The 26,935-nt window shown below is 47.2% G+C and overlaps 1 protein-coding gene across 2 annotated transcripts in view; it reads left to right on the top strand.

The window, feature by feature from the left end:
- Window positions 1-22,991, top strand: part of Sertad2 (SERTA domain containing 2) — a 108,370-nt gene extending 85,379 nt beyond the window's left edge. Inside the window, exons 1-2 of one of the 2 annotated variants that reach the window (XM_051165353.1) lie at window positions 2,946-3,246; window positions 21,228-22,991. In XM_051165353.1, the coding sequence (XP_051021310.1) occupies window positions 21,232-22,185 (954 nt within the window). In that variant the 5' untranslated portion in view covers window positions 2,946-3,246; window positions 21,228-21,231 and the 3' untranslated portion in view covers window positions 22,186-22,991. Of the gene's footprint in view, window positions 1-2,945; window positions 3,247-21,227 lie in introns of those variants that run through there. The other variant, XM_051165354.1, reaches the window with a different exon arrangement.
- The last annotated feature ends 3,944 nt before the right edge of the window (window positions 22,992-26,935 follow it).

Here is a 26,935-nt window from a genome sequence, read left to right as displayed (position 1 = left end):
TAGCGTGGAGGACACGAGGTCACAGAATACAACAGAGAAACAGGGACCCTGCTCAGCCGCCCGGGAGCGGAGGGCCTCTCTGGATGAGCTCATGTTTTTACCAGTTCGAGAATTTGCTGTCACAGTTCTGCGCTGAGGAAAAGGAATGCTTCTCCTCCTCTCCCCAAACAGATGTGTTCCTGATAGTTAACTGTGACCAACTAACTGGTGATGGGGAAACTCTAAATCCACTTAGCATTTCCTGATCACTCTGTAGAAGTGACTCATATTTTTCTTCAAAAAACGAAAACAAAAACAAATCAGACCCAGAATGGTTGTGCACACCTTTAATCCTAGCAGAGGCAGAGAGGCATCTTTCTGAATTTGAGGCCAGCCTGATCTACATAGCTCCAGCACTGGCAGGGCTATGTTAGAGATCCTGTCTCAAGAAACAAACAAACAAACAACAAATAAACAAAACAAAAACACACAAACACTTCAGTCATCGTGTACATTTCAGAAGTTCAGCGAAGAGGGCCTGGAGGGGATGGTACCGCGGGTCAGAGCACTCCAGCTTGGTTCGCAGCCTCCATGGAACCAGGGCACGCAGGTGGTTCACAGATACACCCTTACTGATACATCATGACTCACATGTGCTTTTGGGTTTGTTCTTAGGTACAGGGGAGACATTATCCTTTTACCTTGGAATGTCTTCGCTAATACTAGGCAGGAGCAGCTGTGCCGGCCTACATGGCGCCCAGCTGGGGAGAAGAAGGCAGCAGATGTACCTGTGCTTGGTCACACAGGCAGCTGTGGAAGCTGACATCTCACACTTGGACTAAGCGGGCAAACATACCAAATTTAAAAGTTGGAAAAGTGAAAGTGTAACACATGCTATCAAGCCTTCAAGATACACCTGGCAGTGTCTCGTCCCAGAAGCAACCTTGGGCTGCTTTCCTCAGAACTCAAGCACGTGCTAAACTCACACACAGCAGATTTCAGGCCACCATGTGCTCATTCACGGACACACGAAGATGTCGCTTTCATTTTGGCTTTTTTTTTTTTCCTTTTGTACAGGCACACTGTATTTGGGCAGCCATTTGTTAGGAAATATCCAAGTGTTATAAAATCCCATGTCTTTTTGTTAACTTCAATTCATGAATAACAGTTTTAATTCATTTTAAATTCAACAGAGCTAAATACCTCTGGCCTCCCACAAAGACATCACAGGAAGAGATTATTGCAGCTTCTATTTCAATGGCTGTTTCTTAAAGTGAGCACTGAACGTATTAAGTGAGTGGGTGGCTCTGGAGCCGTGACTGGTTCCTGTTGTCTCCAAATGCAGAGCTCTAGAAATGAAAACTATCTTGTCTCTCTAGAAAACTGTTTGAAAATGTTATGCCACCCAGGCATAAGCTGAGCAAGACCTCATAGGGCCATGAGCATATTTCATGTGGTGCCAGTTTTTAAATGCTACTGTGATGACTTGCCAGAGTCATACAGGTTCCTTTTAATATTGGTGGTAACTCATGAGCCCTATCTATGAGATTTTGATAATGCCAGGGGTTTGCTAAAAACAAACAACAAAACCCTCTTATTAATAAAACCTGGCATTGCCTCCCTTTTTTATTCCACATTATTACTGTAATTATTAGAGGCAGGTTCTCACTCTGCAGTCCTGGCTGGCCTAGAGCTGACTATGTATAGACCAGGCTGGCTTTGAACTGAGAGATCTGCCTGCCTCTGCCTACCTAGTGTAGGGCTCCTACACCTGGTGCTAGCTCATGTTTAATTTTGATAAGATCTTCAACTTGATTGATAGCAAATCATTACAGAACAGTTTGAGTTGGTCTAAATTTGCCTTGATGTTTAAGACCTTTATGTTAGGTCTTAAAGCTTTATTATCCTTAAATACAACTAGTGTCGTGGACCATTAAGCAGCAAAGTGGTCTGAGGAGAAATTATTGATTGGGGTGTCAGCCAAAAATTTAAGGTGCCTGAACTACCTCTGTTAATCTTTATGCAGAATGTATGTTTTAAAAGCAACCATAAATGTTCCAGTGAGATGTCCCTGGCCTCTTAGTGCTCTGAAATTCGAACCACTTAAGACACATGCGCTCATACTAACGACAATCGAAAGGCCCCTGCTAAGTTTGCGTAAAAACATTAGGTGGTTTTTGTTGTTTGTTTGTTTTAAGGGAAAAGAGAAGGCTATCAGCGCGAAACTTGGGGGCAGAGGACCACGCCTCTGGCTCCCCTTGTTCTCCAAACCTGGTTTTCCTCAGGTTGGCTGCTAGGGCTTCATACAGGATGGAACTCAGGTCTGTCCTTTGACTGCTCTGTGGAACTTTTTTTGGTAGCCAGCCCCAGATGGAGTTGACCCCTCCCCCCCCCCCCCCGATTCCGACATCTCCAAGGGCCACTGGTGGACCCTACCCTCCCGCCAACCGGCCCAAGTGGCCGAATAGCTCGGATGCCTGTCATATTTGTGGTCGCGCTCCTCTACCGACTGTGCCAGCGCTACTGCCTTTGTCACCACTCGCTCCGTCATCTGCCTGTTTTCCAGTGTGTGGTGGTTTGTGGTGGTTCGTAGTGGTAGTAGTGGCCCCGTGGCTTGGGCGTCCCCCTTTCTTCCTCTCCTCTTTCACCCTTCCGTCCACAGAGGAGGCTGCAGAAGCTTGGCGTCCGCCTGCCCCCTTCCTGAGCCTTCGCGGTGCGGGAAATCTGCATTTATGGCACCGCCCGTGGGGGGCGGGTCCGGGGCGGGGCCTGTGAGGTTGAGGCGGGTCCGGACCCACTGGGGGCGGGGCCTTCGGGGACCAGGACCTGTGGAGCAGGGATGGGGCGGGGCCTGCAGCCTGAGGTGGGCGGGGGCAGGGTGGGGCCTGTGCTGCAGGGGCAGGGCCGGCAGGGCGGGGCCCGGCCGGGCGCGGGGTGGGGCCTACGGGGCCTGGCCGGAGCTCGCCGGAGGCTCGCGGGCGGACGTCACTCTCGCACGGCGAGTGCTGGAGCACGAGCCGTAGCTCGCTCGGCCCGGGCGTCCCCTCCGCCCGCCTCCTGCTTCCTCCCGGCCGCCCGCCGCCTCCTCCACCATTGTATAATGTTCCCGACGCTCAGGCAGAGGACGCCGGAGTCGTAGCTCCGGCCTCGCCGCGCGCTCCCAGCCACCGTCAGCCCCGCGGCGGGGTGCCCCGCATGGAGCGGGCATAGCTTGAGGGGTGGGCGGAAACCCCTCCGATGCGTTAGCTCCGGGCGGACCTGCCTGTGGTGAGTTCCGGGCCCAGCTGAAGGCTCCCCGGGGTTGGGCTCTGGCGGGCGGGGGGCGGTGCTGGGCTGGCCAGGCGGGAGCCCAAGGCGGAGGAAGGCCGGGCGGGGCAGGTTGGGGCGCACACGCCGGCCGCCTGGAGACCCCGGCTGTCACGACCCACCCGGGGCGGGAGCCAGGCGTCGGGGGCTGGGGAGCTGTTGCCGTCACAACTGGGGGTGTGTGTGCTCCCTGTGGTGGTTGGGGTGCTGAGGACGTGCGAGACTTTTTTATTCTTTTTATTTTATTTTTTTTAAGAATAGGGTTTGCTGGCAGGGAGACTGCTTCACTTTTGAGTTCCCTATCTGGGTTTGCATCTAACTTGCTATATTGTGTTTTGAGACTTTCCCGGTGGTTTTGCCTTAAAACAGCTCTCTTCATCCTCTTTTCTTCCGTGCCCAAGTGAATTGATTTTGGATCTAAATGTGTATTAAACTTGACGCCTCCCTGGTTTTTAAATTAGAAATCTACAAGTCATCTTGGTGGTAACCGCCTATGACGGGGCGGGGGGGGGGGCGGGCGGCGCTGAGGGGAGCCAGCTGTCCCTACCCGTAGACTTTGTACCATTGACACTGGGCACCCTTCAGCACCATTGCGTCGAGAGAAAGTACTGAATTGTTCATTTTTTTCCCCTTAACCATAAATTGTCTTAGCTTTAGCAGACATAGTAGCAGTCAGTAGAGTTGAGTGTTAAGTTTGCAAAGAGAGGGGTGAGACAGTCTGTTTTTTAATAACTTTTTGCTTGCATCTAGGTAGTTTCAGGAGTGGAAGGACGGTTTTACAGGCACTTAATGGAGAAGGGCAGTCGCCAGGGTAAGACGGTCATCCTCAGAAACAGCAGTTCTTACTTGAGTAGAATGAGTCAAACCCTAGCTGGCCTTAAGGGAAAGTCAGTGTTTTCGTGTTTTCAAGCTTTGTTCTTGAAACATTCTTTTGATTTCCCAATATATGTTAAGAAGTGTTCAGACCCTGTGTAAAGAGCCTGAAAGTTGTAGTCAGTCACCAGTAGGAATTTCCAGGCCCTAACTCTTCAAAAATTGCTTTTTGTAATTTCTGTTAACTGACCCGAGTGGGGTGGGCTGGGGCTCCTCCACACAGGAGCGCCCCGGGTTCTGTTGCTGGGTGAGTTGCTGACCTCACCTAGCAAGCGACTTCTCCATTCCACCCCTGATTTGAGGGTGGTGGTACTGCTTCCCCACTCTGGCATGAGCACGAATAATTGTGGATCCTTACTTTCCTGATCGTTTAGTAAAAGTTTCTAAATGTGAAAATATGTAGAGCTGGTCTGGGTGTGGTACATTTCTAATCCCAGCAATAGTGGATCTGTAGGAGTTCAAGACTAGCTTGGTCTACACGGTGAGTTCCGGGCCAGCCAGTGTTTGCATTCAGGTTAGCTGTGCTTTAAAATGTCTTTCCTCTCCAAATTAAAATACATTCAACCGTGGACGCTCTCAGATTAGAAATCTTATGAAATGGACTTGGTAGCTTCCCCTCCCCCCTCTCCACCTGGCTCTGTTCTTTACTTTATTTCAACAGGTAGGGGAGGGGGACTCATATTTTGTAGCATCCACTGTGTGGTTGTCAGCCAAGTGTTGCAGACTTGTAGGTAGCAGCTGCTCAGACCAGCTTCTGGTAAAGAGTTTTGACTTGGATTTAGAAGATCTTTCCACTCCCCTTGCTGAGTTATCCTGTGTAACTGCTTTTTTAAACGAGTTAAAGAGCAGAAATAAAATTTTACTCAAACTGATTTATTAACAATGAACATAGTAAACAACGTACAGTTTTTCTGTTTTTAACTCACTTAAATTTACGGGTGATGGCTGATACTTATGGCTGCCACTATTTTAAACAACACTCCCTTAGTAATATAAAAGCTGTTACATAGTTCAAGAGTGTCCTTACTTAAAATATGTTACAGTCTAGAAACTAAGAAAGGTAAAAGCTGCAACAGTAGTTTTACAGGTTTCTTTTGCTGTGGTTTCTTATTAAAGAACACTAGTAAAAGTATGAGAGCTTTGGTGTTTTGTTTTGTTTTGGGGGGGGGTGGTTTGAGACAGGGTTTTTCTGTGTAGCCCTGCCTGCCCTGGAACTCACTTTGTAGACCAGGCTGGCCTCAAATTCGGAGATCCGCCTGCCTCTGCCTCCCGGGTGTTGGTATCAAAGGTATGTGCCACCTCCGCCCAGGCAAAGCATAAGGTTTATTTTAATTTTAGTCTTGTTGTCAAAATGAGGACCACTTAGCCAGTATTATTTACAGAAAAATCGGTAAGCACAGTATTTAGAAGAGTGAACTTTAGTGTACTTAGAGAATTTCCTACACTTAGCACTTGTGGATATTACAGAGGGCACACTAGTTGCAGGAGGTGGGGGCGGGGGGGGGGGGCAGCGGGCGGTGTATCTGATTGTTAGGTCCAAAGATCACTCCAGTGCTAAGGATGCCAGAGGGCAAGCTTCAGTGTAAGTGGGAATGGCCTGGCACTGAATAATGCCAGCCTTCACAGTCTTCCTATTAGATTTTTTTTTTTTTTAAAGGTGTGTGTGTAGGGGGGGGGAGATTCATGTGGGGTAAGAGGACAACTTTGAGGAATCGGTTTGCCTTCCGGCTTTCATGTGGGTTCTGGGGGTTGAACTCTGGTCTCCATACTTGAGTGGCAAGCGCCTTTACCATCTGAGCTCTCTCTCCAGGCCCCATTAGTTAATTCTGATTAGAAATGCACGACCATTGTATGTGTACAAGCAATGCATCTTCTACCTGCCACTAATAAATACTCGTTAAACGGTTGGTAGAAACCTACAGGCTGTGGCTTCTGTTTAAGAAGTGTCTGGTTTTACTATTTTGGAAAGAAACAACTAACCAAAGTTGGGTTGCTTTTTAAAGAAAAAACAAAACCCAAACGTCTTAAATAGCCAAAGTAGTTGATATTATAGACAAACTGCTGTCCTGTACAAATACTGGGAAACCCTTATGAAGAGCACCGCTCCCGGGAGCACCATCCCTCATTGTATGGAGCTGTGTCTTTCTCCATCAGCACTGCCTAGCAGTCCATTCTCTGTATGGATCTGTGAATGGCATATGCCACCCTAATAAGACGGCATTCCTATTCCAGTTAGTAAATAGATTCTTTGTTGGTTGGTGGTTCTCCCCCCGCCTCCCCGAGATCATGAGACAAAAACATGTTTGGCTGTCTAAAAATTTTATTTGAAAATGTATAAACTAAATTTCAAGATAAACACAGTGCGATGTCTTTTAGAATATGTGATTGGCCCCTACAAACTTGCTTCTGGAAACAGGGCTGTTTATAGGCTGAGGGTCCTTCAAGCTGGGAAGACTCATTTGGTTTCCTTCAATTTGAGGAAGCACCATGGCTTTATAGATGTGTTACAGAAATCTAGTGTCACCTAACTGCATTCTGCCCTGAGTGCAGTTTTTAGTTCAGAATGGAGTTGCCTGGCTTCACACCCAGTGCTGTGTTGTGGAGCTGGCCTGGTCTTCCAACAAGGATGGCAGGAGCAGGGGCGAGCAAGGTGGAGCTGGCACCTCAGAGAGTGGACTGAACTGTGGGCTGTGGGGGTGGGGGCTGGAGGGAGAGGGCGGAGGCCGCAGCAGCAACAGCAGCGGCAGGCTGCGCAACTGCTATAGCCAGTCTGACTAGTTTAAGGTGCCCAAAGGCAGCTTTGTTTCTCCAGTAACTCAAAGTAGCAGCAAACTTAAGTCTTAAACTCATCCACATCTGCAATACTACCATTGCCTCTTTGCAAAACAAAACAAAAAGACCCTGTAGCTTTGCAGGTTTCCTGATGAAGCTTTTTTTTTTTCTTTTTTACCTTTAAACCCCTTCATAAGCGACTAACTGAAAAGAAGCACTAAACCATGCTGCTGCTGCTTCTCCTTCTTCTTCTCCTTCTCCTTCTTCTAAAGAGTTTTACTTAGAATAGTGAAGGGAAGGGCATTCTGAGTCTGGGACACACAGCCTTGAGTACAGCAGCGCTGTAAACCTGGTGGCCTGCAGATCTGCCTGACAGCCCTTTGCTCTCCTCTGGCTAACTAGCTGCTTATCGTCCCAGCCCATGCTGCCCCTGAATTTGGACTGCCAGAGCGCCCCACCCTGTGTTGAGAAGCTCTGCCCAAGATAGGCCCAGAGCATCCGAAAGTCCCAAGGTCATCTCTGTACCAGGCAGGTTTGCATAGACTCTAGCTACACGATCGGGGCGTTCAGATGGTCGCTGCTTGACACTAGCTCTTCCGATTCCTCTACCTTTTTGAAGGGGACATTTTCAACTTTTTATGCCTCCATATGTCTCTGTCTTTGGGTCTTTCTTTATTTTCTTAGAGGCCTATCTGGCAAAATTTGGATACTATGGCCTCAGCAGATTTTTTGCTCTCTCTGCTGGTGAGCTGTTCTGAAGTTGTGTGTATTTGCCCCTCTTCCTCAGTGCTGGGGGTGGGACTCAGGCATGGTAGGAAAGTGCTCTGCCCGAGGGGCCCTGGACAAACTACTAAGTGGATTTTGTGATGCTGAGGGTGGAACCTGGACAGGTTTTGCATAAGCTGCCTAAGCACAGAACTTTTTGAAATACTGATTTTTAAAAATACGAAATAGAGTATATTTCACCTGGAAGTGATTCATAGCTATGTGACAGTAGTTGATTTACAAATCCCAATGAGATCCTCCGGTGGCCCCTCTGCCGCTTGTAGAGTGCCCAGAGGCAGGTGGGACAGGTGGGTCAGGGATGGCCAACTGGGTGGGCTAAGGGGCACTTTCCACGAAGGTTCTTCAAAGTGAAAGTAGAACTGTTAAGAATTTTTTCTTTAAATTGTTTATTTTTATTTTATGTGCTTTGGTGTTTTGCCGCATATATACCTGTGGGTGTCAGATCTCAGTGTGGTTGTGAGCTGCCATGTGGGTGCTGGGAATTGGACCTGGGTCCTCTGGAAGATAAGTCAGTGTTCTTAACTGCTAAGCCATCTCTCCACCCACCCTACCCCCCCCCAAGTATTTTCTTTAGAAATAAAGATTTACTACACTTAATATGGCACTGATTATTTTGATTGTATTTAGCTAAATGGCTTTGCTTAAAATTCACTAAATTATTATGACTATCCAAGATCCTTGGGAAACTTTTTCTTAAAATCTCAAAACAGCCCAGGGGAAAATGGCTTCTGTATTTAAAGTATTCACTACCCTTTAGTTTGTATTTTCTCTCTCTTTCTTTCTTTTGTTTTTTGTTTGTTTTGTTTTTTAGAGACTGCCTGTGTAACAGCCCTGGCTGCCCTGGAACTCTTTTTATAGATCAAACTAGCCTCAAACTCAAGAGATCCACCTTCCTCTGGGTCCTGAGTGCTGAGATTAAAGGTGTGAACCACCACCACCATCCAGCTTAGTTTGTGTTTTCATTACCTTTTTCTACTGAGTGAACACTATATAATACAAAATTTGTCTTTGTAAAACCTTACCAGCCTAATTCTTCCATTTTAAGGTATTTTATTATTTAATGTATATGGGTGTTTTGCCTGTGTGTATGTCTGTACACCATGTGTGTACCTAGTACCCAAAGAGACCAGAAAATAACATCATATCTCCTGGAACTGGGAGTCACAGATAGTTGTGAGCCACCATGTGGGTGCTGAAAATCAAACTCAGGTCCTCTAGAAGAGCAGCTAGTGCTCTTAACCACTGAGCCATCTCTCCAGCCCGTCTACCTAATTTGTAAAGGCAATTACATAAATTTTCTGAATATGTAGGAGACTTACATGGACCTCAGATTCACCATCCATTCTTCCAACTTAATCTTTTAACTCTTTTTTTTTTTTTTTTTGGTTTTTCAAGACAAGGTTTCTCTGTGTAGCCTTGGCTATCCTGGACTTACTTTGTAGACTAGGCTGGCCTCGAACTCAGAGATCCACCTGCCTCTTCCTCCCAAGTGCTGTGATTACAGGTGTGCATCACAACCCCGGCTTTTTAATCTTTTAACTCTTAAGAAACAGTCCATAAAAATTACTTTTTAGCCAGGCATAATGGCTCACACCTGTAATTCCACACTCAGGGAGGTGCAGAGGCAGCAGATCTCTGTGAGTTCGAGGCCGGCCTGGTCTACTAAGTGAGTCTAGAATAGCCAAGGCTACACAGAGAAACCCTGTCTCAAAACAAAACAGGACAAATTGCATTTTTAGGTTCTATTATTCAGTTTTACTTAATGATAGGATAGCTAACCTGCCTTTGGTTTTTACTAAAATAGAATTTTAATTTTCACTGAATTGGCCTGGAAGTTATTGTGTTAATGTGGCTGTTTTACATATCTGGTCACTTTTTTATGCGAAAAGAAAAACTCTTGCATGCTTTTTGACAAATCATTTGGTTTCTACTCAAGTCTTTTTAATTTTCCCTTGACATTGTTTATTAAGGATCACTTATGTGAGGGAAAAACAAGGTATCTTTGGGGAAAAGATGCTACAAGAGAATTGAAACCAGAATCCCATCTAAGCAATTATAAATACAGGAGAAAAAATATTTTCATTATGCCTGGGAATGGGGGAGGGTGCACAGCTGGATCAGCTCCCTGGCACGTGTCCTGTGGGGGGAAAGTCAGAACTGAAGATTCCTCAGTGTTAATGATGCTGAGGATGTGCCCTGGACACCACATGATTAGGAAATAGCTTCATAATGTAAATAAGTATAATATATCTTTCTAATTACTGGTCTTCAGATGGAAAAAAAAGATACTAGTTGATCTGTTAGTATTATTACTGAACAAACAACCCCTGTATAAGTTGAACTTCTAATTTGACAAGACACAGTCCCAACTGTTACACAATAACTTGCTTTTTGTTTGTTGGTTTGGTTTGGTTTTGTTTTTTGGTTTTTGTTTTGTCCAGACAGGGTTTCTCTGTGTAGCCTTGGCTGTCCTGGACTCGCTTTGTAGACCAGGTTGCCCTCGAACTCACAGTGATCCACCTGCCTCTGCCTCTTCTGGGAACTTGCAGCAGTGTATCCCTGAGGTTAACTGCATGACATTTTAGTATTAAACGGCTTCTCCTCCACGGTCCTGATGAAGGGCTGTCTCCAGTAACTGCCTGGAGCATTGGCTGTTCAGTATGGAAGTAATTTACTGTTATTAAGATGCAATAGGATTATTGAAAGTGACTATACCAGTAAAATCCTTAGTTGTAAATGGTGGACGTTGGTTGTGTGGTTGGAAGCCAACCTCAGAACCCCCAGTGGAAATCTGACCTTGCCTCTTCCTAGTCCACACTTCCTGGCTTGGATTCATGCTTGCTTTTGTGTTTGTCCTCACTTCAGTAATCCTCCAGGGGTCCTCATGGTTGGCGAACCACTGATATTGCTTATATATAAGCAATAAAAGATTGAATGAACGATTGCATAATATAACTTAGTTTGGGCTTGCCAAGGCTTCTAGCTTTTAGCATTGCTGTGGACACCTTGAATGGGAGATGGAATTTGCAAGTGTAACTGGGAGAACTCTGAAGGTAGGCATTGACGTGAAGTTGGAAGGTACCTTGCTGCTCTGTGGCGCCCCCTTGTGGGTGGATGTGGTGCTATCTGTCAGCATTTATAGGATTCCAGTTTGCACTTGGCATCCTTCTTGTTTACAGAAAATAAAACGTTCATCTGGGCAAACATGCCAATAGAATTAATGTAATTCTCCTGTAAGAAATTTGCTGTGCTTATTTGATTTTGTTTCACTTGTAGAGTTTTTTCAAAAGTATGTATTGATGTACTGTTGAACTTTTAAGGAAAATTACAGACATTAGAAGTCAAAGTCCAGTGCACTGCTCTGTGCTCCTCACCAGCTTTAAAGGTGTTGATTTGTTTTATCTACATGGCCATTGTTGTAGTTTCTGGAGTATTTTCTAGCCAAACTGAGGCCTCAAATCATGTTGGGTGTATTTCTGTGAAACTGTAAGTTCAGAAATAGCCTTTAGCCAGAAGTGTGGGGTGGACTAGAGGAATCGCAGTACTCCCGTCATCCTGAGAAGATGACTGCTGTCCTCAGTTCATTAGGGTCGGTGCTGCGATGTAAAACTCCCAGGAGAAAGAAAGCCAGCGAGTCAGGTTCCACTGTTGACATGTTCTAAAAGCCATTTTTGCCTCCCAGATTTTACCAAAAAGGCATACTTTATTCTTCCATATCTCTTTTCTTTATTCTAAATAAGCATTCACTCTTGTTTCCTCAGGGTAATTGGTTGCCACCTGTTAAAATTCCGTCTGTTTTTAGGTGAAAAGATTATATTTGATAAACCAGTATTAGAAATTGTATCCAATTTAACAGAGATGTGAAAATCCTAAGTGGAAAGCTAAAAATTGTTAAAATGTGGATGGTAGCAAACACGGGCATGTGGTGAAGTTGTCTAAATATGCATGGAGGCTGACCTGCTGGCCTACGGTGGCCCTCAGGAGGCTGGGTGGGCAGGGTTAGCCTGAGGGACTTCAGGCCGCCCTGAGTGGAGCCAGGAGCCGAGGGCGGGTGTCGGGTTACAGCAGCCTGTGTGAGCACGGGGGAACTGGCTGATCAAGTGAGTGGCTTTATAATTACTTCCCTGATTTGTTAGGGAGGCTTTGTCTTACTTACCAATTAGCATGGATGTTACTGCAGAGACTTCTGAAACCCTGGGTAGGCTTTAGTTTAAAAATAAGATCTTCTGGATCCCGATGGCCTCACAGTCTGTCACTAGCACGGGTGGAGAGGGGTGGGATACTGTTGTCTCTTGTCTGTAAGTGGTAGAATCTCTCTCTCTCTGTTGGACTGTTGTATCTGTCTCCTTTCCTCCCCTGGGCTAGGGACTGTCACTGCTAAGACTGCCTGATGCCATTTCCACTCATCACGTACCCTCCTGCCTACCTACAGCCCTGGGCATGGGGGCTTCCGCTGTGATTCTGCCAGCATCGCTGACCACTGCTTCCCCAGCAGTGCGTTCCCTTGCTGGCTCTTTTTGTTCGCGCATGCTTTGTTGTGCCTTGAGGCGAAGCAGGGTGTTAAAAGCTTAGGTGTGATCAGGTTTCTTAGTGTGGCCTGCTCTTCAGGGTGTAACACGTTAAGTGTGGAAAGCTATCTGAGCCAGTGAGCGTGGTTTCCCACTGGAGCAGGATAGAGCTTTTCCTCACTGCCAGCTGCTGCCATCACAGCACTGTGACACACCACAGGGAAGGCCAGGCTGTTCTGTCAGGACCAGAGAAGACAAGGAACTGAGAAGATTCTGTTTCAGAAGTTGATTTATATTCTGAATTCAGAAATCACACAATTTCTAATCCTACTTCAGCCACTGTTGATAGAATGGAAGTAGGCGTGTCTCCCACTATGAGGGTCTTAATCTCATTAATAAAAGAATGTAAGAACGGGTTCACCAGAAGCCGTAGAGTTTAAGAGGAAACCCCAAGGCAGAAAAGCTGTACATGCCAGCAGAGGAGAGATAAAGCCATGGCTGTCAGACACCAGGGACTAGTAGCCACGAGATGGGGGTGTGTAGGGGGTGTGAGGCTTTGGGGAGAACAAGGAAGCCCAGGGTATCAGAACAAGCACACTTAGGCTCTGACCAGCATCTGAAAGAGATTGTGAGAGAGAAAGAGTGGCTTTCTGACTTTGGCCTCAGAAATAGCGGCAGACACAGTGACCTACCTCATGGTGGCCAGGAGGGACTAGGAGGGGAGGGGGCCGGGCACAGAAAAGTACAGTATCTCATTAAAAAAAAGCCATTCTTCTACTCATCTCCTCTTGGTTTGAGACAGGGTCTCACCGCGTAGGCAATCCTGGCCAGCCAGGAGCTCCCTATGTAGACCAGGCTGTGCTGGGATTAAAGGTGTGAGCTGATCTTCCTAACTGTAGTCCCAGGACCTGGTGACTGGCTAGACCCAGCTCCGCCACAGGTTGTACTCATTTGCTAGAGGCATTTTCCTTTCCTGGGCCTTTACTGCCACCCCCAGCTGTCTCCGAGACTGACAGCTGCCACACAGTTGGTTTACTTAGGAGCATCCTTTCCCCTGCCACTGACCCAAGGGAACCTGTTTCCAAGTCAGGAGCCTCAGGCTCTGGCACACCAGATACAGGTGAGAGATCTCTGACTTTGTCTTGGGAACCTCCTCTTTCCCCTTGGCTCCTTTTTTTCTTCAAAAGTAGTAAATTGGTGGGCAGGGGCTTACAGGTAAAGAACACTGAGCCAGGCATTGTGGTGCACGCCTGTAATCCCAGCACTTGAGAAGCAGAGGCCAGTAGATCGCTGTGAGTTTGAGGCCAGCCTGGTCTACAAAGTGAGTCCAGGACAACCAAGGCTCCACAGAGAAAAAACAAAACAAGACAAAACAAAACAAAAAAAAAAACGCACTGGCTACTCTCCCAAAGGACCTGGCTTCAGTTCCCAGCCTTCACATGGTAGCCCACAACCATCCATAATCTAACGTTCTCTTTCTGGGCATTCCTGGGCACTTCATAGGCACGTGCACAAATATACATGCAGGCAAAAATATCAATACACGTAATAAAAAGTAGTAAATTGGTGTAGAGGCCTCGGGTGGGGTCAGTATTGGTGCTGTTGATCTCTTGAGCAGCCTGTGGTCATAGCAGTTGCCATACTGGACCTGTACCAGAAAATAGAAGATGTGTCAGCCCCCTTCTACCCCCCTCAGGGTATAGTCCAGCCCCCCTGCCCGCCCTCAGGATATGTGTCCAGCCCCCCTCTGCCCCCTCAGGGTATGTGTCCAGCCCCCCTCTACCCCCTCAGGGTATGTGTCCAGCCCCCCCCTCTACCCCCTCAGGGTATGTGTCCAGCCCCCCTCTACCCCCCTCAGGGTATGTGTCCAGCCCCCATCCCACCCTCTCAGGGTATGTGTCCAGCCCCCCTCTACCCCCCTTAGGGTATGTGTCCAGCCCCCATCCCACCCTCTCAGGGTATGTGTCCAGCCCCCTCCCCCCTCAGGGTATGTGTCTAGCCCCCTTCTCCCCCTCAGGGTATTTGTCTAGCCCCCTTCTCCCCTTCAGGGTATGTGTCCAGCCCCCTCCCCCCCTCAGGGTATGTGTCCAGCCCCCTCCCCCTTAAGAGTATGTGTCCAGCCCCCCTCCCCCCTCAGGGTATGTGGCCAGCCCTCTCCCGCCCTCAGGGTATGTGTCCAGCCCCCTCCCCCTCAGGGTATATGTCCAGCCCCCTTCTCCCCTTCAGGGTATGTGTCCAGCCCCCCTCCCCCCTCAGGGTATGTGTCCAACCCCTCTCTCCTCCTCAGGGTATGTATCCAGCCCCCTTCTCCCTCTCAGGGTATGTGTCCAGCCCCCCTCTCCCACCTCAGGGTATGTATACAGCCCCCCTCCCCGCCCCAGAGCTGCATGGTCCACCTGAAGACCTCATGGGTTAATTGCCTAATTGACTTTTGAAAAGCCATGTGATGGGGATGGAGCAATGGCTCAGGGCGTAAAACCACTAGTTTTCTTCCAGAGGCTTGGGTTTGGTTCCCAGCACCTGCATGATGGCTCACAGCTGTCGGTTAACTCCAGTTCCAGGAGATCTGACACGCTTTTTTTATCCTCTTTGGGCACCAGGCATGCAAGTGGCTCACAGACACAGGCAAAACACCCATATTCATAAATAAAAACAAAACCTTGAAAAAGGAAGAGCCCTGTCACTTAATTATACTGCATCCCCGGAAAATGGGAACCCTGAGTTTCTAAGTCCAAGAAACTGCTGCACACTGTTGAGAATAGCAGTTGGCAAAAGATTTTTTTTCTATTTGGTTCATTAGAATAATAGATGTTTAATCTTGACAATCCATATAACATTTTTTAAAACTTTTTTTTTTTAATGAAAGGAAGATAACATTTTCGAATAGTTGGAAAAGAGTTATAGATAACTTGAATTCACATTGTATTGGGAGAAGAGTCTGAATGCGTTAAAATAAAGGCTTTGTTTTAAAAATAAAGTAGTCCACAGGTGCAGCTTTAAATAATCTTCAGACTTCGGGCATGAGGCATTCCATCTAGTCACTGAGAGTCACCCTGAGACCCCACAGCCCCCATGACTGGAAGCTGAGCCTCGTCTTTGTTGAGCTTGAGCGGTCTTATGTGTGTAGCACAGTTAGTAGGGTTAGTGGTCGTCAGGCTGGACCTGTGTGTACTTTGAGCTAGTTGTGCAGCTGAGGCGGTAGGGCCCCTGCGTCCAGGTTTTCAAGACCAACCTGGACAACACAGCAGACGCCATCTCTTAAAACACAAAGTGGAAGGTCCCATGTCAGTTCTCATTGTCAAGTGATGCTCGTTGGTTTTTGCCCTCCTTGCTTAGAAGCAAACATGGAGGCCCTCGCCGTCCAGGCGGTGAATGATGGTGTGCTCAGGCTTAGTGTAAGATGGCCTGGCCAAGACCAGAGAAAGTTGCGGTTCTCAGAGATCCTCAGTCCAGCATCACCTGGAAACTTGAGAAATGTAGATTCCCAGAGCCCAGCATCTGTGCTTAAACAGGCCTCTGGCTGCGGCTGGTACTCACCTAAGTGGAAGAGTGGGATAAATGTGAGGGGGGTCTCCAGGCTAGAGTTCTCTCACCTGCTCTGCTCTGAGGCCCAAAGCTTTCCCCTCTGGTGCCCTCTGGTCGGGACCACATCCACCCACGGATGTCTCTGCTTGTGCCTCACACTTCTGTGCTTGCCCTCTGTGTCTTGTCATTTTTTCCACTTACTGTTCATTTACCGAGGACTATTTTGGTGTCAGGGAGGGGCACTAAGCTAAGAGTGCTGAGATGAAGAAGACAGTCTTGTGCCCCTGGGGCCCTCCCAGTCTGGAGGTAGTTGACAAGACTTGCAAATGGAGCCACCAAGCCAGTTCCAAAGGGTCTCTCATTCCCTACTGTGTGAGTTACTCAGGACCTGGAATGGTGGAACCATGGGTAGCAGGTAAACAGTTTCTGAACCTCTAGAGTCTAGACTTTTGTCTTTTAAAATAAAATTGTACTGACACTTGTTACTTTGGGGCATAAGCCTCAACAAAATATAGTACTTTTTCCATTGCTGGTGGAGGAGGAGGAGGAAGAAGAGGAGGAGAGGTGAAGATGGTGGTGGTGATGATGGTGGTGGTGGAGGTGGTAGTTAGACCTAGATCCACTGGTTTCTGACTTCCTGGTGCTGGGATCAAACAGAATGTAGCTTTGGGCATCAAGGTCCTTTCCTGATGAGAAACTGCACATTAAAGGCCACATCTGACCCACACACAAGAGTTCATTTTGTTTCTTTTCCTACCAATGTATTTGTTCTTTTCTTTTAAATTTTAGTTTGCTGCAGTTGGTATTTGCCAGATCAATCTTACAAAGTACTGACTAGGCTGAGGGCGTAGCTCAGTGTCTGAGTGTGAGTGAGGCCGAGTTTGAGTCCAGAATGTCAGGAATTTGCTCCTGACAATTTGGAAGGGGCCACATTTTATCTCAAACCTTACAGTAAGAGCCAGTGGATGTCCAATAGAAAAGTACTTGTTGGTAGTATTTGGGCCTAGGTAACAGGAGCGGGAAGGAAGGAGCCACCCACCTGATTTCCCCATTCAGGGAGTCTCTAGCTCAACCCTGACCCCTGGCAGCTCTCTAGGTCTTTGTCTGGATAGATTTGGCTCCTTGGTCTTTGCAAGCTGAGGGAAGAGACTGAGCAGAGCACTGATGCCCAGGTAGCCCAGGAACACGCTAGCATGCAGAGCATTTTAGAGGGCTGTGACCCTGGAGCCCTTCCACCTCAGGACCCCATGAGGCTAGCTCTTGCTACTGCTTCTTCATTCTGCTCCCTTGTAAGGCCTTTGCAAAGGTCATGTGCCTGCCTCTCCAACAACACTTAAAGAGCATTGTTCTTTTTTCAGAATGTCTGAGGAGAAAGAAGCTTCCGAGGAGCTGGCCACCCTGGCCCAGTCTGGCCTGAGCCAGGCCCAAGACCGGAAGGGGCCATGGGCCTGGCTGCCTGCTGTCCGGTTCTTGAGGGCATGCCTTGTCTTTGCATTATGTCTTGCTTAAGGAGATTGGGTTATGCAAACTCTGGAAGTGTGAGGACTGTCACCCTGGCTCTGTGAGCTGAAAGTCCTCTGAGCAGGCGAATGGCAAGGCTCTTACCTTGTATTAATCAGAGTTTTGGGAATCTTCACTTTGACTTTGTTGCATTTTTATTTTTCTATATGACTTAGTTAGATTGTGTGCAGTTTGCAATTTCGTTGAGTGCATGGAGCCAAATTTGTTTGCCTCAGTATAAACCAGAAAAATGAAAGTAAGCCTGTTTTGAGACATACTCCACTAGGGGTCCTTATTTGCATACATGAAGAAACCCAGTCCTGCTCACAGACTCGTTTATGAGGCCCTTCACCCTCCAATTGAAGGCAGCATTGCAGATATCTCAAGGTCACCCCGAGCCCCCAGGGCCGGCTTGCAGCTCTGACCAGATGGATCACTCTAGTTGACGTCCAGTCCTCTCCACAGATGCTGCCAGCTGTGGGACTTCTGCTGAATGCCACGTAGTTGTGTGTCACCATGGAGGTGCTAGGAACCGAACCCTGGGTCTCAGCAATAACAAGCGCTCTTAGCCCTGAGTCATCTCTCCAGCCCCTAGGTGTGACTTCTGTGGAAGTGCCAATTATTTCTAAAGAACTGTGTTATTAGGCCAACAAGATGGCTCAGGAGTACTTGCTGAGAGAGCCATGGTGGGAGGCTAGAAGTAACTGCATCAAGCTGTCCCCTGACCTTCACGTACGCACATACATGCACACAGGAGCACTTGAGTTCACACATACACAAACACAACCAGCTCAGGGTCTCACCAAGGAGCCTTGGCTAGCCTGCAGCTCACAGATCTGCCTGCTTCTGACTTGCTGAGCGCTGAGACAAAGGCATGTACCACTTCGTCCAGCCTATTAATTAAATTTTAAAACTTTTCAAAAGGGCTGGAGAGATGGCTCAGAAGGTTAAGAGCACTGTCTGCTCTTCCAGAGGTCCCGAGTTCAATTCCTAGCAACCACATGGTGGCTCACAATCATCTATAATGGGATCTGGTGCCCTCTTCTGGCACACAGACATACACACAGACAAAAACACTGTGTATATAACAAATAAATAAATCTTAAAAAAAAAAAAAAAAACTTTTCAAAAGAAGTGTGTTATTGAAAAAGTACTATGGTGGTACGTTTCTGTAACCCAGCTACTTAAGGGGCTAAGAAAAGCAGATTTCTTAGGTCTAGAACTTTAGACCAGTCTATCAGCAGAGATCTTATTTAAACAATATGTGGAGAGGAGCCTGGCATGAAGTCTCACACCTGTAACCTCCAGCACTCGGGAGGCAGAGGCAGGCAGATCTCTGGGAGTTCAAGTCCATCCTGGGCTTGCCAAATGGCAGTACGTTTTTGATGTGATCTTAGCTGTATGTTAGTGTTTCTGAAGCTTCTCTGCTGATGGGCCATTTGATAGCCCCACCCCCTTACCCAGTCCTTTGTGAATTTCAGTAAAGCATAAAAACAATTATTTGAAAGATGAAGTAACTTGGGAGACAGAGGCTGGCCTGTTCTACAAAGCGAGTCCAGGACAGCCAAGGCTACAGGGAGAAACCCTGTCTCGGAAAACCAAAAAAAGAAAATGAAGTAAAAGAAGAGAGAGAGAGAGAGACAGACAGACAGACACACACACACACACACAGGGGGAGAGAGAGACAGACAGACACACACACACAGGGGGAGAGAGAGAGAGACACGGGGGGAGGGGAGGGAAAGAAGGCTTATGTTTGCAGACCTAAGTTACTTTGCGGTTCTGCTGTAAAGTTCCCAAAGTAATACTGTGTCTTTGCTTCTCGCCTGGATGGGTATTAGTTCACAGGCCAGCCCCACATGTGGACTATAGTGTGAGAGGTACTGGTCTAGGGCGTGCAAGTACGTATTTGTACACTTACACATTTAAGTGGCCTGGTCATGGGATAACATAGCATAGATCAGATAACATTGTGTGCAAATAAAATGTACTTACAAGCTCTTCAGCCAGAGTAAGATTTTTTTCCCCTGAGAGTATATAAATGCTCAAATTGTAAGCAGATGCACATATAATTTTGAATACAATTAACTCTCTTCACATTCCAGTTGTCTGGTAATGTTTCTGATGTATTGCATTTTGCAGAGTGGAATAAAACTACCTCTTCTCTGATTTAACAAGTTTAAACAGGTCCGAATACTCTAGATAGGATCCGTCCGATGCAAAGTAGACATAATGTGAGACCCACTAAACAGGAGCTCTGAGAGGCGGAGAGAAGCCTGTTGTAATTTATTAGACCCTCCTGGCCTCACAGAACAACTGTGTTGCTCACATGACTGGTCTTGGGTCCTAACAATTGATACCCATCTTGTTAATGCTTACGATTTCATACAAGTAATTCCACATTCTTTATAAGCATTAACAGATCCCAAACGCTGCTGGCATGGATAGACTGCAGCTGGCTTCATCTCTCGCATTAGACAGCAGACATCCTTTATGAGATTGCACGTCAGACTCTGGCCTCCTGTATGTCTGCTTTGTGGGGTGGACATCATAGCCTTCTTTTAAACAAAGTATTGAAAGAAACTTTTGGCCAGTGCATTTTGTTAGCCTCTTAGGATCAGATTTGAAATTCAGAAGGCTTGAGAGACATAGGAGAAAGTTATGTGATGACCCCACCCACCCGGGTATGGAGTGAGAGGGAGTGAAGGGATGAGGAGGTGCTCTAAGCAGTGAGGGGCAGCGTGGTAACTACCAAGCACCTTTGGAGAGGAAGCACGTGCGTCCAGGTTTGAGTCCTGCAGAGAGGAGTGTGCAGTGGTCCTGGCTTACTGAGAACCACACAGGACAGCTTTCTCCTCTGCTGGCAGGAGGAAAGCAGGCTTGGGTAGCGCTTGGTGGTGAGCGGCTGTAAACCCAGCACCTGGTTGGCCGAAGGGTGAGGATTCCAATCCAAAGACTCGTATTGAAAGCCTGCCTGGAAGTGTAAAACAAAACAAGAAAGCAAGCACTGTGGGCAAAGGCTGCTCCTGATAGCTTTTTCCATAGCAGAAGTTCTGAGAAGAGGGGACAGAGTGACTGTGGGGACAAGGAAGGACAGCAGTACTCACAAAGGGACTTTCCTTTAACCCCCATCAGATTCTCAAGGTCTGGGGTAGAGTCCTTTTATTTTTCAAATACCCAAGTGTGTCTGGGGTCACAGGAGGTGACTGCAGACATGTCTCCAGTACCCAAGTATCAGGGCGTACAATCAGAGCAGGTTACTTTAAAACTAAAGCACTTGGATCCATCCACAACCCTGTGCTATGAAACAGTGCCAAGCAGAAGCCCAGGTCGGGAAACATGCATTCCACCACTCGGCCTGGAATGAACGGCAGTGTGGCAGCTCAGTCTCCGTGGTCACTTAGCACAGGCCAGGTGCTTCGCCACGTGTCACCCGACAGGCAGGAAGGCTTTGTGCATAATGAGGGAGGAAAAAACATTTTGAAAGTACACACGGTTCTGCTGAAATTATGTGTTCTCCCTTCTCTGACTCGATGCTTTCGATTGTTTGAGTTGCGTTCAAGCTGTAATTTATAACACCTCTGTCTGTTGAGGCCGTGCGTTGTATGTTCTTGAGCTTTAAAAATAAATCCATTTGGGGGAGGGAAACTGAACCTGTGTGATAATGTTAGGCATGCGAACGCAAGCACATGAGCTGAGAAAGTGAAAACCATGGTTTCCATGGTAACCCCCAACTTCTCCGTGTCGTGTCATACACATTACTCACACAGTACATTGGCCAGGATTGCCTAGTGATAAAAATTGCTCAGCAAGCGCACAAGGGTAGATGTCCTACTTACTTGTCTACAGCGTCCTCTGAGGGGACTCTGGGCAGGAGACTAGGCAGGGCCGGCCTAACCCGCACCAGCAGCACCCTCACGGTGGGCTGGACGTTAGCCTTCGTGTGACTCATGCTGTCTCCCTCTCTCTCCCTTGTAGATATATGTTGGGTAAAGGAGGAAAGCGGAAGTTTGATGAGCATGAAGATGGGCTGGAAAGCAAAGCCACGCCCCCCTCCGACGGTCCGTCCAGGGCGTCTTACACCTTACAGCGCCAGACTCTCTTCAACATTTCCCTTATGAAACTGTATAACCACAGGCCCCTGACAGAGCCCAGCCTGCAGAAGACTGTCTTAATTAACAACATGTTGAGGCGGATCCAGGAGGAACTCAAGCAGGAAGGCAGCCTAAGGCCTGCGTTCACCCCCTCTTCCCAGCCCAGCGACTCTCTGAGTGACAGCTACCGGGAAGCCCCACCTGCATTCACCCACCTGGCCTCGCCTCCTGCTCACCCCTGTGACCCAGGAAGCACTACACCCTTGGAGGCCTGCCTCACCCCTGCCTCCCTGCTAGAGGACGACGATGACACTTTTTGCACTTTGCAGGCTGTGCACCCCGCAGCTCCTACCAGACTCTCTTCTCCAGCCCTCACACCAGAAAAGGACAGCTTCTCCTCCGCCTTGGATGAGATCGAGGAGCTCTGTCCCACATCTACCTCCACAGAGGCCGCCGCCGCGGGGGCAGCGGCGCCTGACAGCGCAAAAGGACCCTCCAGTGAGTCCAGCACCCAGAAACCTGAGGGCCCCCAGGAAGGCCGTACTGATGACTCAAGGCTCATGGACTCTCTGCCTGGGAATTTTGAAATAACAACGTCCACGGGTTTCCTGACAGACTTGACCCTGGATGACATCTTGTTCGCTGACATTGACACATCCATGTACGATTTTGACCCCTGCACATCTGCATCAGGGACAGCCTCAAAGATGACCCCTGTGTCAGCTGATGACCTCCTCAAGACCCTGGCTCCCTACAGCAATCAGCCTGTTGCCCCAAGTCAGCCTTTCAAAATGGATCTCACGGAGCTAGATCACATCATGGAGGTGCTTGTTGGGTCCTAAGGCCTGGGGACCCCGTTCCTGCTCTGACCCAGGCCCTGAGCATCCTGCCACCTTGACAGACACTGTCTCCGCACTGTGCATGTACCCTTGCTTGCCTTTTTCAGAGATAAAGAACATTTTACAAAAGGATCACACTAGTATTTTCTTCAAGCAGAGTTGGAGTGCCTTCATTCGAGTCTGACCACTTACTACACTCTTCTGAGTGGTTCCTCAGAGACCTACTGTCCTGCCGTAGGAGAGAAGACATTTGGAGACTGTGTGGCTAATGTGGAAACGTGAACATGAACAGTTCAAGGGAAGCACAAGGGTTAAGTTGGAAAAGCTGTAAATTGCATGTGCATATTTGTCTATTTTTTCTATAAGTTTTATTGCAAGAGGTAAAAAAAAGAATATATATCTATATTATTTGGGTAATCTCAGTACCTTTTCTGGCGTTTTGCCCTGTGTGAGTTGACTTGGCAATTCTGCCTTTTTAGAGGCATTAACTACTCGTAAGTGTTGCATTTACATGGCTGTTTAGAAAACTGCTGCCCAAATTTATTTTATATTTTTGTACAGATTCTGCAGTTTATGATATTGTTTTTCTAAAAACAAATGCTGTTTATACATATGAGATAGCTATTTTGATAGGATTTGCTCACATAGTTCCTGCAAACGTAAGATGTACAAGTTGCACTTGTACTTTTCTAGAGTCGTAATGTTTTATATGTGTATGGTGCAAGAGAAAATTGGATCAAATCAATCTGTAGTCGATGCCCCAATGCAAACACACACAGCGCTTTGCTGACAGGCCAGGTGATCTGACGCCCAAACCCCTGGCACGGTCACTTGCCAGCACTGAGACTTCCCAAGCCAGAGCCTTCTCATCAAACCTGCATTAAGCAGTTGGCGGGAGATGGCTGTGGGTCTCGGGGTTGCTGTGACCTGTCTCCTCAGCTCCCTCTTTGAGCAGAGGCTACATCACCTTATTTAAGAGTGCACTCACGGCTGGGTGTGCTGAGGCACCCCTGTAATCCCAGCCCTTGGAAGGCAGGGGCAGATGGGTTTTGTTGTTGTTGTTGTTTTTTTTTTTTTTTTTTTTTTTTTTGGTGAGTTCCAGTCTAGGCAGAGCTAAACAGTGAGGACCCTGTCTCAAGGGGGCGGAAGGGGGGGCGATTAAAAAAAAAAAAAGAAAGAAAGACTGTATTTATGCCAAGTTTGCTCTTTTAATTGTTTTTACTTTAACTTTTTTTTTTTTTTTTTTTTTTTTTTAATGAAAACCCCAGTCTTTCCCTTTTGGGCATAGCTTTTGTGATGAGACCACAATTTTACATAACAAATTTTTACAACAAGCAACTGACCTCTTGACGGAGCTGAGCCCCGCTGTGGTGCCTAGGGCTCACAGAGAAGACAACTCCCCAGAAGGCATCCGTCAGTTGCCGAGCTGCCTTTCCCAGTGTCCTGTCCCTGGAGCTTTTGTTCCCTCTGTTGCTAAGAGCTGCAAATGGCATCTTCGTGATCGCCACAGTGAGCTCTGCTCACCTCAGCCAGCCAGACGCACTTGCCCACCATCACCTTGTGTCGCTGTGGCCGATCTGGTCGCTTCCTTTAATTAACTACACTTCACAGAGCTGTTGCTCTCAAATACACAGGCAGGAATGTCTATGCATGTTCCTGTCCCACGCCCCTTGAGCAGCTCCTTATGTCCAGTGATTTTACCCCTCCACCACCCCCAGGTGTGATAGTTTGTTTCAGTGTATCATGCCCATCCCTGAGATGGTCTTTCTGGTTCTGCTTACCCTTTCTGGCAGGTAACAACATATATTGGTATGTAGGTGGCTTCTTTAGAAATAACTTTTATATTTATTTAAAAAATTTTAAATTATGGGATTTTGTTTTTGTTTTTGTTGTCTTTGTTGGTCATTTGTCAGTATACAGTCACCAGTTCTGCTCACTTCTTGCCATGGATAAAATTGGGTCTTTCTGGCCAATTAAAAAGATAAGTTTATAAATGGCACTTTAAACAAGCCATAGATAGTTTTATTTTTATAGCGCACATGGCAAGCAAATGTGTTTGTGAAGAAGGAACTGCTCATCCAAGCAAAAGATTTGTGTACGGTGTGAATAATATCTTTTTACATTCTAATTTACCTTGTCCCCACGTGAGTGTGTTTGAAGAGCTGATTATCAGCTCTGTGGAGCAGTGAGGAGCGATCCGTCTGTGCCCGTTCTCCTGCAGGAACGCTCCACACATGCCTCTCACCACCACACGTGTGTGCTTCCTTTGAGGTAGGACCAGGGACCACAGAAGGTGAGGGTTGTTGTAGATGCTTCCAAGAGCATTGTGCCTCTCCACTTTAAGAACTTTTCTTTCTTGTCGAGAGCAGGTCAGCCCTTACTTGGTGTGTTTCAGAAAGGGAGGACCTTGTGAACTGGCCACATGCCACACACATCTGCATACATGTGCATATACAGTAGTATTGATTATCTAGCAAGAATGGCACAAAGCAGTTGATTGCCATTGTCAAAAACTGGTTTACAGTAACTTAGAACAACTGTACTTTTGTTGGATTAGCAAATCATGTGTTTAAACAATCCCATATGTTGGGCAACTGCTCAAATAAGCACAGAGAAGCATTGCCCAAACTTGGTTCTCTGACTCTAGTGCATTTCTAAGGCTGGGCTTCAAAACCAAAACACCCACCCCCAACAGTGCAGGCAACTGCTTATTCTTGAGCCGTGCATGGGAGACTAATGGCCCATCTTCAGGAAGAGCTGCCACCAACAGTTAAGACTGTCTTTGTGTCCTACTAAAACTAAGCGATGTCCCAACAGGGAAGTGTTGGAGCCGGAGTGAGAACCCCAAGTCCCAATTTGAGTGTGCGATGTGCTTCCAGATGCTTCTTGGCAATAGTAGCTCACCTTCACAAAGATAGTCTTGTGGCATCCAGAGTCAGGCAGGCAGCCTGGGGCGCCCGGCCCTGAAGAGGTAGTTATTGACAGTGATGTGCAATGGTGAGAGCGGAATCCCGAGAGGTTTAAGTAATGGTTTCCCCATAAGTTATTTATTCCTTTTTTTTTTTTTCCCCTGTGTAAATATATTTATTTTATGGTGGCGCGCTAATAACATCTGGGTGGTATGGTGCAGAATGTATGGTAGGAATGTAAATCTGTATTAAAAGGGGGAGCCAAACCAGCCCCCACTTAGTCTTTTCATCAAATACACAGTCCACATTCATTTTTACTCTCATCTCCAATATGGGTCTATTTAAAATATGCAAAAGGTAGGGATGAGGAATGTTTTAATACCTCCAAATTTTTAAGAAAATCAAGCATAAAAAGGGTTGATAATTTTTAAAAAGTTTTCTTAGTAGCACTTTTCACTTGGTGACAGAAGGGGCAACACACGGGCACCCACCTTCATACCAAAGGGTGAGAAGTGGCCATAGCCTCCCACACCACTCTTAGCAGCTGAGCTTTGTATCCACAGAGCCCCAACCATCCTGAGGTCAATCAAGGAAAACTTAACGACGTAAGCTCCAAAGAGCCAAAGTATCAACTTACGGATCATTTTTAAAGCTTAAATGTATTACCACCTTTGCAGTAAACAATGAATTATGAACACTGCAAGGGCAGCCTTCTTAAATGACAGACACAAAAAAGACTGTGCAGAGGTCATCACTCTACTCTGTGTGAATTGTCTTAATTTGGGAACCTTGCTCTTACAAATTGGACCTTTTTACATTTCTGAAAAATGACAGAAAGAACGTATTTGACTTGTCCTTGCTGTAAATGGTGAATTCCTGTGCCGCCCTGCACTCGGATGCCCGCGGGGTGTGCATCTGCCTGTGTACGATTGTTTCCAGTGCTTCCAAGATGAGTCTACATGGTTCTTGAAAATTAGCCAGGATCAAAATGCTTACAGACAAAGCCAATACAAATTTTGGACTTCTTTTGGGGGAATTCAGGAGAAAAAGAGTAGTCCATATATACAACTGAAGTTGGGGACATGTTGGGTACATGGATTTTGAGGGAGGCTTTTTGTCGAAAGGAGGTGTGACCTTTCCCCACAGACCTGAGAGCTGTGCCTTTCCTATGCAATATTACAGACGTCACACCGGAACCCAGAGGGCTGTGTTCAGCGTAGGTTCGTTCAGGCTGTATTCTAAACAATTGGACAGATTACATGGACATGGAAATGAGCAGTCTTTTGTAGTTTTATATTATACAATAAACAGTTAAAAGATGAGACGTGTATGGTTTTCTCCTGACTAGAGCACCCCAGGCCTGTGTTGTGACTGTTTGCTCCCTTTGGAGGTGGGTGCAACCCCCAGCGTGCTCCGCCCCTACTAGTCCTGGTGGTCTCCTGACCCTTCGCCATCCCCTCCTGCTGTTCCCCAGGCTCCCCGGCCCCTTCTTAGCTTCCTTTTCCTTCTCGGGCCCAGCTCTCATCAGACATCATTTTTACCAGGGCCTTCCCAGAGCCTTTACCACTTACTAACCTGAGATGACCTCCGACCCTCGCTCGGGACTTGAACAGTTGTGGCTAGCCCCTGACTTTTCCAACTGTTGGGCTTTAGTTGAAGTTCTAGGGCCAGCAGAATTTGTGGTCTTCATAGCAGCGTGCCTCTCTCTGCCAGCCATTCTCCATGGCCACTTGGCCCTTCTCAGGGTTAGCTCAGCTCCCATACAGCAAGTCTGTCCCTCAGCTCCAGCCTCTTTGTTGCCCCCTGACACCTTCCTGTCTCCCCTCTGACCCATATCCTCTGTC

This window comes from Acomys russatus, chromosome 22 (assembly GCF_903995435.1).
Source record: "Acomys russatus chromosome 22, mAcoRus1.1, whole genome shotgun sequence".
In the NCBI taxonomy this organism is placed as follows: Eukaryota; Metazoa; Chordata; class Mammalia; order Rodentia; family Muridae; genus Acomys; species Acomys russatus.
This window is presented reverse-complemented; position numbering and strand designations above follow the sequence as displayed.